The 13,507-nt window shown below is 45.4% G+C and overlaps 1 protein-coding gene across 3 annotated transcripts in view; it reads right to left on the bottom strand.

The window, feature by feature from the left end:
• Positions 1-600: 600 nt before the first annotated feature.
• LOC114032273 (zinc finger protein 883-like) overlaps positions 601-13,507 on the bottom strand; it is a 13,304-nt gene continuing 397 nt past the window's right edge. Inside the window, exons 1-5 of one of the 3 annotated variants that reach the window (XM_027847526.1) lie at positions 11,238-11,327; positions 10,735-10,835; positions 9,734-9,860; positions 9,137-9,232; positions 601-2,384 (exon numbers count right to left, since the gene is read on the bottom strand). In XM_027847526.1, the coding sequence (XP_027703327.1) occupies positions 883-2,384; positions 9,137-9,232; positions 9,734-9,860; positions 10,735-10,761 (1,752 nt within the window). In that variant the 5' untranslated portion in view covers positions 10,762-10,835; positions 11,238-11,327 and the 3' untranslated portion in view covers positions 601-882. The other 2 variants (XM_027847525.1, XM_027847527.1) reach the window with 2 other exon arrangements.

The following is a 13,507-nucleotide window of genomic DNA, read 5'->3' as shown; positions in this document are numbered from 1 at the left end:
GCTAGGTGGCGCAGTGGATAGAGCACTGACCCTGGATTCAGAAGGACCTGAGTTCAAATCTGACCTCAGACACATAACACTTACTAGCTGTGTGACCCTGGGCAAGTCACTTAACCCCACTGCCTGGGGGGGGGGGAGACTATATATGAATATAGTAAGGAGTTAATAGAAAGGAATAAAATGAAGATGCATCAGAGAATGAATACTCTAACGAATGAGAATGATCAAATAGGGTTCTAGAGTAGGTCATACTGCATGAGATTAAAGGCACAGGCATAGGTTAAGCTTTAGCAATGAGCAGGGATAACTCTGTTGCTCTCTGTAAGGAAGAGGGAAGTGCTGGTGATGATTTTGCAAATTTTGGAGGAGTAAAGTTTAGGGAACCAACTATTGCCAGATTGCCACCATGTTCTCAATGAAAAAAGTTATCAGCTATAAACTTGAATACTAAGAGAGGGAGTTACTTAGAAGCCTGAGGAAAGATGAAAAGGTTTGGACCGTCCCATATGAGAAACGAGGCTGACTTAATTTACAAAAATTCTTTTTAGTTTAAATACTAAAATTTTCAAGAAGAGTATGTACTCTGAAATCCTTTTGATGTACATTTTCTTCATAATACTTTATATTATTTAGGTTTCTTTCCAAAATGAATTCTCTGAAGTTGAGAAAGTTCACTGTTCTTGAAGAAAGCTATCCCACAATCCTTACAAATCATTACATTCATTAAGGTATTTTTTTCCCCCAACAGAAATTGTAGGATGGCGACTCCAGTCTCCTGGCAGGAGGCATTCCCGTACATAATACAGTCAAAAGATTTATATCAAGTATGAATTGACTGATGTCCAGTAACTCTATGCTCCTGTGAAATGCCTTTCCACATTCTTAAGGTTTCTGTCTAGTATGAGTTCTCTGATGTCGAGCAAGTCCTGCCTTCTGATGGAAGGCCTTCCCACACTCATTACATTCATAAAGTTTCTCTCCACCACAAATGCTCTGATGTTCAGTGAGCTGGGTTCTCTGGTGGAAGACTTTCCTACAATCATAAGGTTTCTCTCCAGTATGAGTTCTCTGATGTCGAGTAAGGTTTGTGTTCCACTGGAAGGTCTTCCCACATTCATTACATTCATAAGGTTTCTCTCCAGTGTGAATTCTCTGGTGTTCGATAAGCACTGTACTCCATCGAAAGGCTTTTCCACATTCATTGCATTCATAAGGTTTCTCCCCAGTATGAATTCTTTGATGTCGAGTAAGGTTTGTATTCCACTGAAAGGTCTTTCCACATTCACTACATTCATAAAGTTTTTCTCCAGTATGAGGCCTCTGATGTTCAGTAAGTGCTGACTTCTGGCGGAAGGCCTTCCCACATTCATAAAGTTTCTCTCCAGTGTGAATTCTTTGATGTCGAGTAAGGTTTGTGTTCCAATGGAAACACTTCCCGCACTCATTACATTCATAAGGTTTCTCTCCAGTATGGGTTTTCTGATGTTCTGCAAGCACTGTCCGCCATCGAAAAGACTTTCCACATTCATTACATTCATAAGGTTTCTCTCCTGTATGAGTTCTCTGATGTTCAGTAAGCACTGTTCTCTGTCGGAAGGCTTTCCCACATTCCTTACACACGTAAGGTTTCTCTCCAGTGTGAATCCTTTGATGTCGACTAAGATGTGTGCTCCATCGGAAGCTCTTTCCACATTTATTACATTCATAAGGTTTCTCTCCAGTATGAGTTCTCTGATGTTCAGTAAGCACTGACCTCTTGTGGTAAGCCTTCCCACATTCATTACATACATAAGGTTTCTCACCAGAATGAACTGTCTGATGTTGAGTAAGATGTGACTTCCAACGGAAAGCCTTCCTACATATACTACATTCATAAGGTTTTTCTCCAGGATGAACTCTCTGATGTTGAGTAAGTGTACTATTTAGACAGAAGGCCTTTCCACTTTGAATACATTCATAAGGTTTCTCTGCAATATGAATTTTCTGGTGGTCCCTAAGTCCTGACCTCCAGTGGAAGACCTCGCCACATTCATCACATACAAAGGATTTCTCCCCTGTAAGAATTTTCTGTTTTTGAGTAAGACATTTGTTCTGACAGAAGCCCTTCTCATCTTCATTGCACATACAAGGTTTATCTACAGCATCTATTCTCTGATGGCCAATGAGGCTGGTGTTCTGGAAGAAGGCTTTTCCACAATCATTGGGTACGTGATCTTTCTCCTCTGTATTCTGTTTCCTCTTACACTTGGCCCCATATTCCCAGTTTTGTCCCATTCTGGAGAAACAGGGAACATCACTTATGTCACTTGTATTCTGGGGTGATTCTTCCGTAAAATTGCCCAACTCGGAGGGTGACTCCTTGGTTTCAGGGCTCCTCTTCCAATCTGAAAGAAAGACAAGTAAGTATTTCCTGATACCAATGCATTATACTTAGTCCTATGTTCTAATGTGTTCATAAAGAAAATAACTCAAATGTCAAAATACACACCAAATAAGAATACTACTCTTGATAATGAGGTTGACACACACATTGCCAGAGCTAGTTCAGTGTCTGGGAGGCTCTGAAGGAAAGTGTGAGACAGAAGAGGTATCAGACCAAACTGGAAGATCTACAGAGCTGTTGTGCTGACCTCACTGTTGTATGTCTGTGAAACCTGGGAAGTATACCAGTGCCAGGCCAGGAAACTGAGTCACTTCCATTTGAATTGTCTTAGGAAGATTCTGAAGATCACCTGGCAGGATAAGATACCAGACACTGAGGTCCTTTCTTGAACTAAACTGCCAAGCATTCATACCCTACTTCAGAGAGCGCAACTCCAACTGGCTGGCCACGTCATTCGAATGCCAAACATGGGCTTGCCTAAAAGACCATTTTATGGAGAACTCACACAGGGCAGGCGCTCACACGGTGGTCAGAAGAAGCGAAACAAGGACACTCTCAAGGTCTCTCTTAAGAACTTCGGAATCAATTGTGTGACAAGGTAGATACTGGCACAGGACCACCCAGCATGGCGTGCCCTCATCAGAGAAGGTGCTGTGCTCTATGAGCAAAGCAGAACTGAAGGAGCTCAAAAGAAACATGAGATGCGCGCATTTAGAGAATCCACCCCAAATGTTCACATGGAGTATTTGTGCCCAAACTGTGGTAGAGCACTCCAAGCCCATACTGGTCCGAGCAGCTATAGCTGGAAACACTGAAACCTGACTCTAGCACAGTGATGTCATTTTGGTCTTCCTCAAGAAGGACGACAGCAACATTTGGATAGTCATTTCTACTTTACTAAAAGTTTTCCTATTGATCACCTAGCAGGTCACTCAGTCATCACATTTTCTAGAACACATAATACAGAAAAAAGTGATATCCTGACTTCTTCAAGAACAAGTTGGGGGCTGGAGTCAGGAGGACCTGGGTTCAAATCCGGCCTCAGACACTTACTAGTTGTGTGACCCAGGGCAAGTCATTTAACTCCAATTGCCTCACCAAAAAAAAAAAAAAGAAAGAAAGAAAGAAAAAAGAACAAGATAAGCCGGACTAAACTCATTTCCTCTTTAACATGGTTATATCTGGTATATCATGGGAATGTCATAAATAGAATTTGCCTAGATTTTGACAAATTCTGTAACGTCAGTAACTAAGATGGCAATACTATCCAAATTAACTTATAGATTAAAAGAATAGATAATTCATGATGGGAATGAAAGGTATATAACAGGATAATGTTTAATAGCTTCAGATGACAAGAGAATAATTATTTAATAACATTAGTAGAAAAAATTAGACAGCATGTATGGGGATAAACTGGATACATCACATCTCGTACTATATAACATGAAAGGTTCCCAGGTGATAAAAAATTAAAATATCAAAAAGAAAAACACATACTAGGAAAACTGGAATAAAATTACATGTGCATCGCAATTATAAAGGAGCAAAATTATTAACGTTCCTAAAAACAAAATAAAAAGAGGTAAAATAGACGCATTTGATTCTGTAAAATTAAAGGGCTATTGCACAACAAGAAATAAAGGAACTGAATACAAAGGAAAGGAAAAAAAAACTAAGGATAAATCTTAACAATAATTACTTCTGCACAAAATCTGATATTCAAAATCCATAAGAACTTGTTAGAATCTTAAAAATTTATCTGCCAAAAGAAGAAATGATCCAAAGTACACATACTTCTCAGAAACACAGATGATGACCAATAACTGCACAGAAACTGTTCAAATTCTCCAATAATCAGAGAAACATGAATGAAAACAACAGAGGCTTCCCTGTCCCCCATTCAGTTAGCAAAATAAATTTTAAAGAAAATAAAGGACAAAATTAAATGTTGATGGAGCTTCATAGAGACAGAAGTGTTGTAGCACAACCGGTGGAGCTGGGGCTGTGGACAGGCACCATCTTTTAGGGAAGTGTTATGGCAAAAGAGGACAAGAGTGACAAAACTCTTCACACTCAGTGATCCCACTTCCCAAGACCCGGTGCTAAGGACGTTACTGAAAGGAAAAGATGTTTCTCCATAAAAATACTTGTAGAACAAAGTAGCTATAGAGGGAGCATCCCAACAGCAGAGGGGCTAGAACTAGGGTCTGAGTCTAGCCATCTCATCCAAGAATGTGAGGGGGGAAGGCACTCTTGCCCTGGCAAAAAGTCCCAATCCAGAAACTGAGGCCAGAGATAGAAGTAAACAGAAGAAAACTACTTCTAATACAGTGAAGAAGTACTATGAGTTAAAGGCAAGTAGGTGGCACTGCGGAAAGAGCACTGGGCCTGGAGTCAGAAAGACTCATCTTCCTGAGTTCAAATTCAGCCTAGACACTTCCTAGCTGTGTGACCCTGGGCAAGTCACTTAACCCAATTTGCCTCAGTTCCTCATCTATAAAATGAGCTGGAGAAGGAAATGGCAAACCACTCCAGTATCTCTGCCATGAAAACCCCAAATGAGGTCACAAGGAGTCAGACACGACTGAAATGACTGAACAACATTAAACTATGAGAAGCTCACGACTTGTAAACACAGAAAAGAGGAACTCCCTAGTAAGTGCAAGTAGACTCAGAGAAAAAAAATGTCTGAGCCACAAGGATGCCAAGAGGGGTTGGAAGAAACGAAACAAGATAAAAAAGTGAAATTAAGAATGCTGGAGAAAAAAATGAGAGAAGAATAAACAGCTTAGAACAGAGGAAAATATGAGCCAAATATTACACTCCTGGAAAAATGTAATACAGCAAACAGAACTCAATGATTCTGTAAAACAGTAAGAAGTATTAGAACAAAATAAAAAACTGAGAAATTAAAAGTACATGTAGGTACTTAAAATAATTAACCTACAAAGCAGGCTGAGGACAGTACATTTAAGAATCCCTAGACTTCTTAAAAAAAATCATAACCAAACAAAAAAACCAGAAGCCAGATTTTAAGAAAAAAAGAAAACTGTCCAAAACAATTAGAACCAGAGGGCAAAATGAAAACAGAAGAAGTCACTGATCACCTTGAGAAAAGGCCTAAACTGAAAATATTCAACAATGCCATAGGCAAAACGCAGAGCTACCAGGTCAATGAAAAATACTGCCAGCATCCAGAAAGAGTTCAAGTAGCAAGGGACTCACACGGACTATGGTGGAATTGAGACAGAGGAAATGAGATCTTGGAGTACGACAGACCAAAAGGCAAAAGAACAGGCTTACAACCAAGAATGATACTCTGTATACCTATATCCTACCGGGAAGAAAGGGTATACTGTAGAGGAGACTCCTTTTGTCTGTGCGCTGAACTAGAATTAGATGGCTGCTGAGGTCCCTTCCAACTCTCACACTGCTATTGTGACCTTTAATGCAATTGAGAACTTCCAAGCATTCCCGATGAGAAGACCAGAGCAGAAGCCTTGAAAAGCCAATACAAGACACAAGAGACGCCCAGAGAGGATAAACACACCCTTCGGCTGATCTTTCAATGGCATGAGCTTAAACTCTCCACGGTCCTCTGTGGCGTCCTCCGGATAATCTACAACCTGTCAGCCTCCTTCCCGAACTGTGGGGCCTGAAGTGAAGAAAAAATGCCAGCTGCTGCTGGCAGAGTACATGAGGACTATCCCACCTCCCTTGTGCTGTCTAAATTAACAGAGCTTTGGGCTGTACTGGCTTTCATGGCTCCTATGGCTCCTGCCTCCTCTTGAGCTCAGAATCGCCTATAATCTCCAGGTATTTTTCAGAACTACTATCTTGTCAATGATTTTAAAAAATTAAATTTTTTTCCGAAGAAAATTGACCTTTCCCTCCTACCTCCTTGCCATTCTCCCCTCCCCATGTTGAGAAGGAAAAACAAAATCCCTGTTACAAGTATGTAAAGTCAAGCAAAATAAATTACTGCATTGACCATGTCAAAAAAAAAAGTCTCAATTTGCACTCTGAGTCCAATATTTCTCTGTCCGGGGATGGAGAGCATGGGTCCTCATAATTTCTATAGAATCGTGACTGAGGTCTAAGTCTTGCAGGAGTTGTGTCTTTAGAATAATACTGTTATTGTATAAATTGTTCTGGTTCAGCTCATAAAGTTGATTTTTTGAACCCACGTTAAAGACTTTAGGAAGACTAGTTTCCATAAAGACAGAAAGCAATACAGCCCAAAGGGGAGTGGAACACACGAAGGGAAGGGACAGAATAATATCTTCATGTGGGAATCTGTTTTGTTTGACTACAGGTAGTTTTTTACAAGGGTTTTCTTTTTCCTTTTTTAAAAGTAAAGAATGTGGGAAGGAGAGAAAATAAATGTTTATTAAATTGGAAACTAAATTTAAAAAAGAGTAATAATTATAGGGGCTCAAAGAGCACAAAAACGATCAGGGGGTAAGATAACAGACGAAGGGAGTCATGCCCACACAGACTCTGCGTCAGCGTTATGCTGTGACTTCTCTGAGAGTCTCATGGCCAGTCGTAGCTAGCTAACGTAGACGCCAATGTAACATGGGCCAGCCGCAAAAGCTCTGTACCCTCTCAGAACTGCTAGGGACTAGATTCTGAACTAAAGACTTCCTAGTGCTGTCTCTGGAGAAGCCGGCCAAGACTAATATCTCTGCCAGGGCTGAATTAACGCTGAACCTCCCAGATCATGGACGTAGAGGACCCAGCCCAAGAGGATTTCTTCAGAGAGCGGATGGTAATGTCTGGTTAGATCCTGCAATTCAGGATTCGTAGTTCAAAAGATGCCCCTGTGGGTCCATTTAATGCAGTTTTATCGCTAGATTTGGTTTGAAAGATGAGGATCACTACAGCCACTGTCCAGAAAAAAGAAGACGGGGGAGTGAGGCAGACAGGCTCCTATGGAGGATCTGATCCTGCCTGGGGAGATGGAGACGCACTAACGAGAAGGAAGAAGGGGCATGCAACCCAACCTCCTTTCCAGTAGCCTCTCCTACGTCCTCACTCCAGGCACCAGGGTCTGAATCTTTCCAGCCCACAGCACGAACACCAGCCGCAGAGACTTGCTGGGCTTTCCCAAACGACTCCCGAACCCGCTCCCCTGAGCAGTCTGGCGCTCCGGCTGCATCTAAGCTCTGTCCCGCGGGCTAATCACCTTCTCTTCTAAGGGCTGAACCTCACTCTCAAGCTGTCCCGCGGCAGGGATTGCTTTCACGGAAGCTAAAAGCCAAAGCCAGGCAAAGCCGGCACCCCCAGCAACATCTGGTCAGCCAGAGCTCCCCATTCCTCAGGGGAGGACAGACCTTCACTGTGGTTCCAGTTAACAGTAAGGGCAGCAATGGAGACAAAAAGCCTGCTCACTTGCGGATACCTGGGGCACAGGAGGGCCAAGCCCGCCACTGAGAGGTCGTCTTTGGAGCTGCCCTCAACATCCCCTTTCTCTCTTTTATCCCACGTTTGGGAGGGGCCTCTGGCACAAAGGGGGGGCTACATAGCCTGTCTGGAGTCTGTCCCCGCACTCCCGTTGTACAGCCACACCTGGTCCTCTCCACTGTGATCTCCCTGGAGACCAATCAATGCCAGGAACAAGCCTGACAGAAGCTGTAATAACCTTCGATCAGGGGGAGACAGGCGCCACACTTTCGGTGATCTTAAAATGAAAACCCTCCCACTGAACTGTTAGTATGCAACTTTGGGAGACCACAAGTGGCTACACTTAAAAACAACGAACTCTTCACGTGTAAAGTCTGATAATAAATCACATTCGATACAATTTCTTCTGCTTAGGACAGGAACCTTCTTGGCCCCGATAAAGAGTGGAGCGTGCTCATTCCCCTTCCTTGCACAGGCAAGAGATGACAGAGCTAAAGCAAACACTGTCAAGCCATCCTGGAGACAACCTGCTGAACTGATTTTTTTTTCCCCTTTGCTTTTTTTTTTTTAAGGTAATTGGAGTTAAGTGACTTGCCTAGGGTCACACAGCTAGTGTCAAGTGTCTGAGGTCAAATTTGAACTCAGATCCTCCTAACTCCAGGGCCGGAGCTCCATCCACTGTGCCACCTAGCTGTACTGCCCCCCCTTTTGCTTTTTTTATTCTGTGTCATAAGGAATGACTCTGGGTAGGAGAGGAGGGAAGGACGTCCTGGGGAGTGAATGCAGTAAAAACACAAAATATCATTAAAACTGAAAACTACAAAATGAGGGTGGCCCTTGAGTTCCCATGGACAACAAGGAGTAATAATGACAGTGACCACTTTCCTAATGATCCTGGCTCACCCCATCACTTAGCCTCGATGTGCCAAGCAGGAAGACCTCCATCAGGAGCTCCTCCAAACATGAAACAAGGGCTCACAGCAGTCACTGAGGTACCGGCTGGCGGAAACAGGTTCCCGAGACAAAAGAGGGAGAGAAAGAGCCATCCCTGACCAGAGGCACATCTCTCTTTAACCCTGGGTGTGGAAGGAGGCCAGGAAAGTGACTGGTTGGAGGGAAGGACCTACAGTCAGACAGCCTGGCTCTTCTGTGCAGGCCAAGCAGTCTTGGAAGGGAAGGGACAGGAACAGGCATTTACTAAGCACCAACTGTGTGCCAGGCACTGGGCTAAGTACTTTACAAATCTCATGTCATCTGAGATCCCTGGCACTGTTCTGCCCCAAGGGATGGCCCAGCTCAGACACTGCCTGGAATGACTTCTGTGCTGGGTATCTGCCTGCTCACCTGGATGGCTGGTCCTGAGGATGTCTCCCTCCATCTTCCAAGGCACTTCCCCGTGCTCCAGCTGACAGATCACATGTGGTTTGGAAAACTCAAGTCCTGCTCAAGAGAAATGGAAGATTCTCCGGTTCAGAATTCAACCTTTGCCTTTTGTCTCTTGGGGGGAAAAAATGGACCTGCAACGAAGGTCACAGGTTGTCCCAAAGACTCCCAGCAGACATTCTGTACTTGACTCCTGGCAAATGTGGTGCATTAGGTCACAAAACAGATCTGGCCTCAGAGAGAAAAGGAGCTCACTGCAGCCGTTCATGTGTCCAGGACTCTCTACTGGGACCTTTAGGGGAGAACCTTTGACCAGAGGGACCTGAGAACACAACCTTAGGGGAGACACATTCAGACTGCCAGCTTCCAGTACTATAACCAAAGACCTTTCATCTGGTGGTGAGGACTCTACCATTTGATGAAAAGACTAGCAATCTCTGCTGCCGGTGTACCTAACCACGATTACGTAAAACTCCAGCCAGTCGAGAACAGCACTAAGGAAGGAAGGAGCTCTCCCAATGGGCAGACAGATGCTGAGGCCCGGGGGGCTGTCCTTACCCAGGCAGACTAGGTTCCTGTAGTTCTCCAGCATCACATCACGGTATAATTTCTTTTGAGCAGGGTGCAGGCACCCCCACTCCTCCCAGGTGAAGTCCACAGCCACGTCCCTGAATGTCACCAATTCCTGAAATAATAAATGTATGTGTGGGTACCCAGAACCCTTGTAAAGATGTGAGAGGAAAGGTGGAAGTGCCCAGGGATTGGGGGGAGTCCTAGAGTGTCCAGCCTTCAGTGCAGTCCTAGAAAAGTATTTGCTGATCACTTACTGTGTGAACTAGGTTCTGAATCGTGTGCCTCGTCATAACCAAGACTTTCCTCATCACGACCCTGTGAGGCCGGTGGGATTAGCATTCATTATCACAACTTTGTCCACGACAGGCCCTCCTCCCCTTCCCTTCCTTTTCAAGGTGCCAGCCTTGGGGGCTGCCTCCTGGCTCCGCCCGGCAGCCACTCTGGCTCCCACCTCTCACGGCACCAGAACCAGCCGCCACGCCACAAACACTCATTCTAGCAACAAGCCTCATTGATAACCAAATGTTTTTCCTATTTCTTCCTCATTACAAATTTCTCCAGCACCATCTGCCACGCCTGAACTCTCTCCCTTGGCATCACTTTCTCTGGAGGTCCCAGCCACAATCCCCGCTTTGGCAAGAAGCCTCTTCAAGGCTCGACCTCCCCCCAGAACGCCTCTGGGTATCCAGACTCTCTTCTTTGCACAGGTATCTTTGCGATGGCAGAGTGCCATGAGCCCGGAGCTCCTCGGGGCAGGGACTGCTTTGCCCCAGTGCTTGGCACACAGTAGGCACTTAATAAGTGCTGCTGATTACAGCCTGATTCAAACCTGCTTAGAGCAACACCTCGCCTTGCTGACTTCAGACAACACAAGAAGCGTGTGACTAACAAATGTGAAGCAGTGATTCCACGTCTCCTCTGGTCTTGGGTTGGAAGCAGGGGAGGAAAAGGGAAATTAGAAGCCCATTGTCCGTTCTGGCTCCAACCTTTACTCTCTCTGTGGTCCAAGGCATTTCTTCTCTGAAGTCCAGCTTCTAAATCTCCAAATTGGCATCATGTGACTTGTCGCCCACTTTTGTGATTTGTACTGTAAATTTTAGGCGTAATAGAAACATTTGCTATTAACATCACATTTCTTGTGCAACCATCACGATGTCTATTGAGTTAGTGCTGAGCAAACCCCAGACCTGGACCCCCTGACAAATAAAGGAGCAAACACCGGCCTGAGAAGATGGGGACACCGTGTAACTGGGCAAAACCCCCCATGGGGCCCCCATGGCACAGGAAGGCAGAGTTGCCAGAGTTAGGCTCTGAGACCCTGGGTTCAGACACTGGCTCTTCTGTTCCCTATCCGAGTGCCCAAGGACAGAATGCTTTCCCCTCTTGCAGCCAGTGTCCTTTGCTGGAAAACAAGGGGCTCAGATGAGGGGGTCCCTGTAACCCCCATTTCTTAGGTTATGAACTTCAGAATGAGGAGCCTCCCACTCACCTGGGGGGCCCTGGCTGTCAGGAGTACAGGGGCCATTGTCTCTTCCTTAGAGTTCCTACCTCCCAGGGAGGGCCAGGCATCCACGAGAAGAGCTGGGGAAGAAACAGAAACCATGAGGGGGCAGGCTTTGCCTCCCAGCTCCCAGACTCACCCCCATGGCTGAGAGCTTCCATGGGGCCCAAGGACTCCTCCCCAGCACTTAATTCACCCACCATCAAACGTCTACACTGGACATGGTGCAGTGCCAGACATTGGGGACATAAGGACGCCAATGAGTGAGTCCTGGACCTCAGAAGATTTCGACTAAAGGTAAACAGCCCATGTGTCCCCAAGGAGATCATACAAATGGGAAAAGGACCCACATGTACAAAAATATTTATAGCAGCTCTTTCTGTGGTGGCAAAGAATTAGAAATTGAGGTGATGCCCATCAATGGGGGAATGGCTGAACAAGCTGTGGTATATGAATGTGATGGAACACTATTGTGCTATAAGAAATGATGAACAGGATGCCTTCAGAAAAACCTGGAAAGACTTGTATGGACTGATGCTGAGTGAAGTGAGCAGAACCAAGAGAACGTTGTACATAGGAACAGCCACGTTGTGTGATGACTAATGTTGACAGACTTAGCCCCTCTCAGCAATGCAAGGATCTAAGACATCTCCAAATGTTTCATGATGGAAAATGCTATCCACATCTAGAGAAAGAATTATGGAGTCTGAATGCAGATTGAAGCACACTATTTTCTCTCTGTTTTTTTTCTTCTTTCTCGCAGTTCATTCTATTGGTTTTAATTCTTTACAACATGACTAATCTGAAAATGTGTTTAACATGAATGTATATGTAGAGCCTATATCAGAGTGTACGCCGTCTTGGGGAGGGAGGAAGGGAAGGAGGGGGAGAAAATTTAAAACTCAAAAGCATATGGAAGTGATTGTTGAAAATTAAAAATAAATAAATAAGTTAAAAAAAAAAAGGTAAACAACCCAGACGCACATCCCTCAATACAAGGCAGCTCACAGGGGTAACAGGACAGCCTAGGGTCAGTTAGGGGGCAGCTAGGTGGCGCCACAGTATACAGAGTGCTGGGCCTGGAGTCAGGAAGACCTGAGCTCAAATCTGGCCTCAGACTACTAGATGTGTGGCCCCAAGGGACTTAACCCTAAATGCCTCCGTTTCCTCATCTGTAAAGTGAGCTGAAGAAGGAAATGGCAAACCACTTTAGAATCTTTCCCAAGAAAACCCCAAATGGGGTCATAAAGAGTCAGACACGACTGAAAACACTGAACAGGTTAGGAAAGGCATCTGTCTCAGTGGAGGTGAACTCTGGGACAAGGATTCTGAAGGGCAGAGGCAGGCAGATGCAACTGCAAGAAGCAGGAGACGGAGAGTCGACTGAAGGTCACAGGCTGGCCAGAATCGGAGAGTCCTGGAAGGAGGCTGGCAGCAGACCGTGGGGCCTCAAAGGCCGTGCCAAGGGACGTGTGCCCTGGAGCCAGCGTAGGTCTGGCAGGAGAGGGACGGCTGCAGACCAGTGCCCGGGACGGATCATCCTGGCTGCTCTGCCGACGCTGCAGACGCTGTGACAGGGCGGGGGGGAGAAGAAGGAGCAGAGAGGCCGTGGTGGCCGGGGTCCGGGTGTGGACCAGCCTCAGTAAGAGCGGGTATTCACAGGGCCGCAGGCTCCTCCCCTCTGGCAGACCCTGAGGGGCGGCAGGGCAGGGACGCCAGGGACGCCTCAGCACTGTGTTTTTAATGCAGGCAATAAGATACCGAGGATCCCGAAGGAAACAAATTATAACAAAATGGAGAAAACCCAGTTCAGAAACCCCGCCCAAGGTAGGGAAAGAACTCTAGGGGAGTGGCTGTGAGCACTTCCTGCAGAACGCCTCATTTCATCTTTGTGCAACCCTGGGAGGCAGGTGCAGTTATTCCCATTTTACAGATGAAGAAACGGAGGCAGGAAGGGATGGAATGACTTGCCCAGCATGATGAAGCCACTATCAAATCAGCAGCCAGGTGGTGCAGTGGAGAGAGCATCAGGGACAGAGCTGGGAAGACCTGACCTCAAATCCAACCACAGACACTTACTTACTAGTTGTGTGACCCTGGGCCAGTCACTTCACCTCTGCCTCAGTTTGCTTAACTATAAAATGCAAATGATAATAGCACCTACTTCCCAGGGTGGTTGTGAGGATCAAATGAATTAATATTCATAAAACGCTTAGCACAGTGCCTGGCACACAGTAGGTGCTTAATACATATTATTG

This window comes from Vombatus ursinus, unplaced genomic scaffold, assembly GCF_900497805.2.
Source record: "Vombatus ursinus unplaced genomic scaffold, bare-nosed wombat genome assembly UNPS02015411.1, whole genome shotgun sequence".
NCBI classification, from domain to species: Eukaryota; Metazoa; Chordata; class Mammalia; order Diprotodontia; family Vombatidae; genus Vombatus; species Vombatus ursinus.
This window is presented reverse-complemented; position numbering and strand designations above follow the sequence as displayed.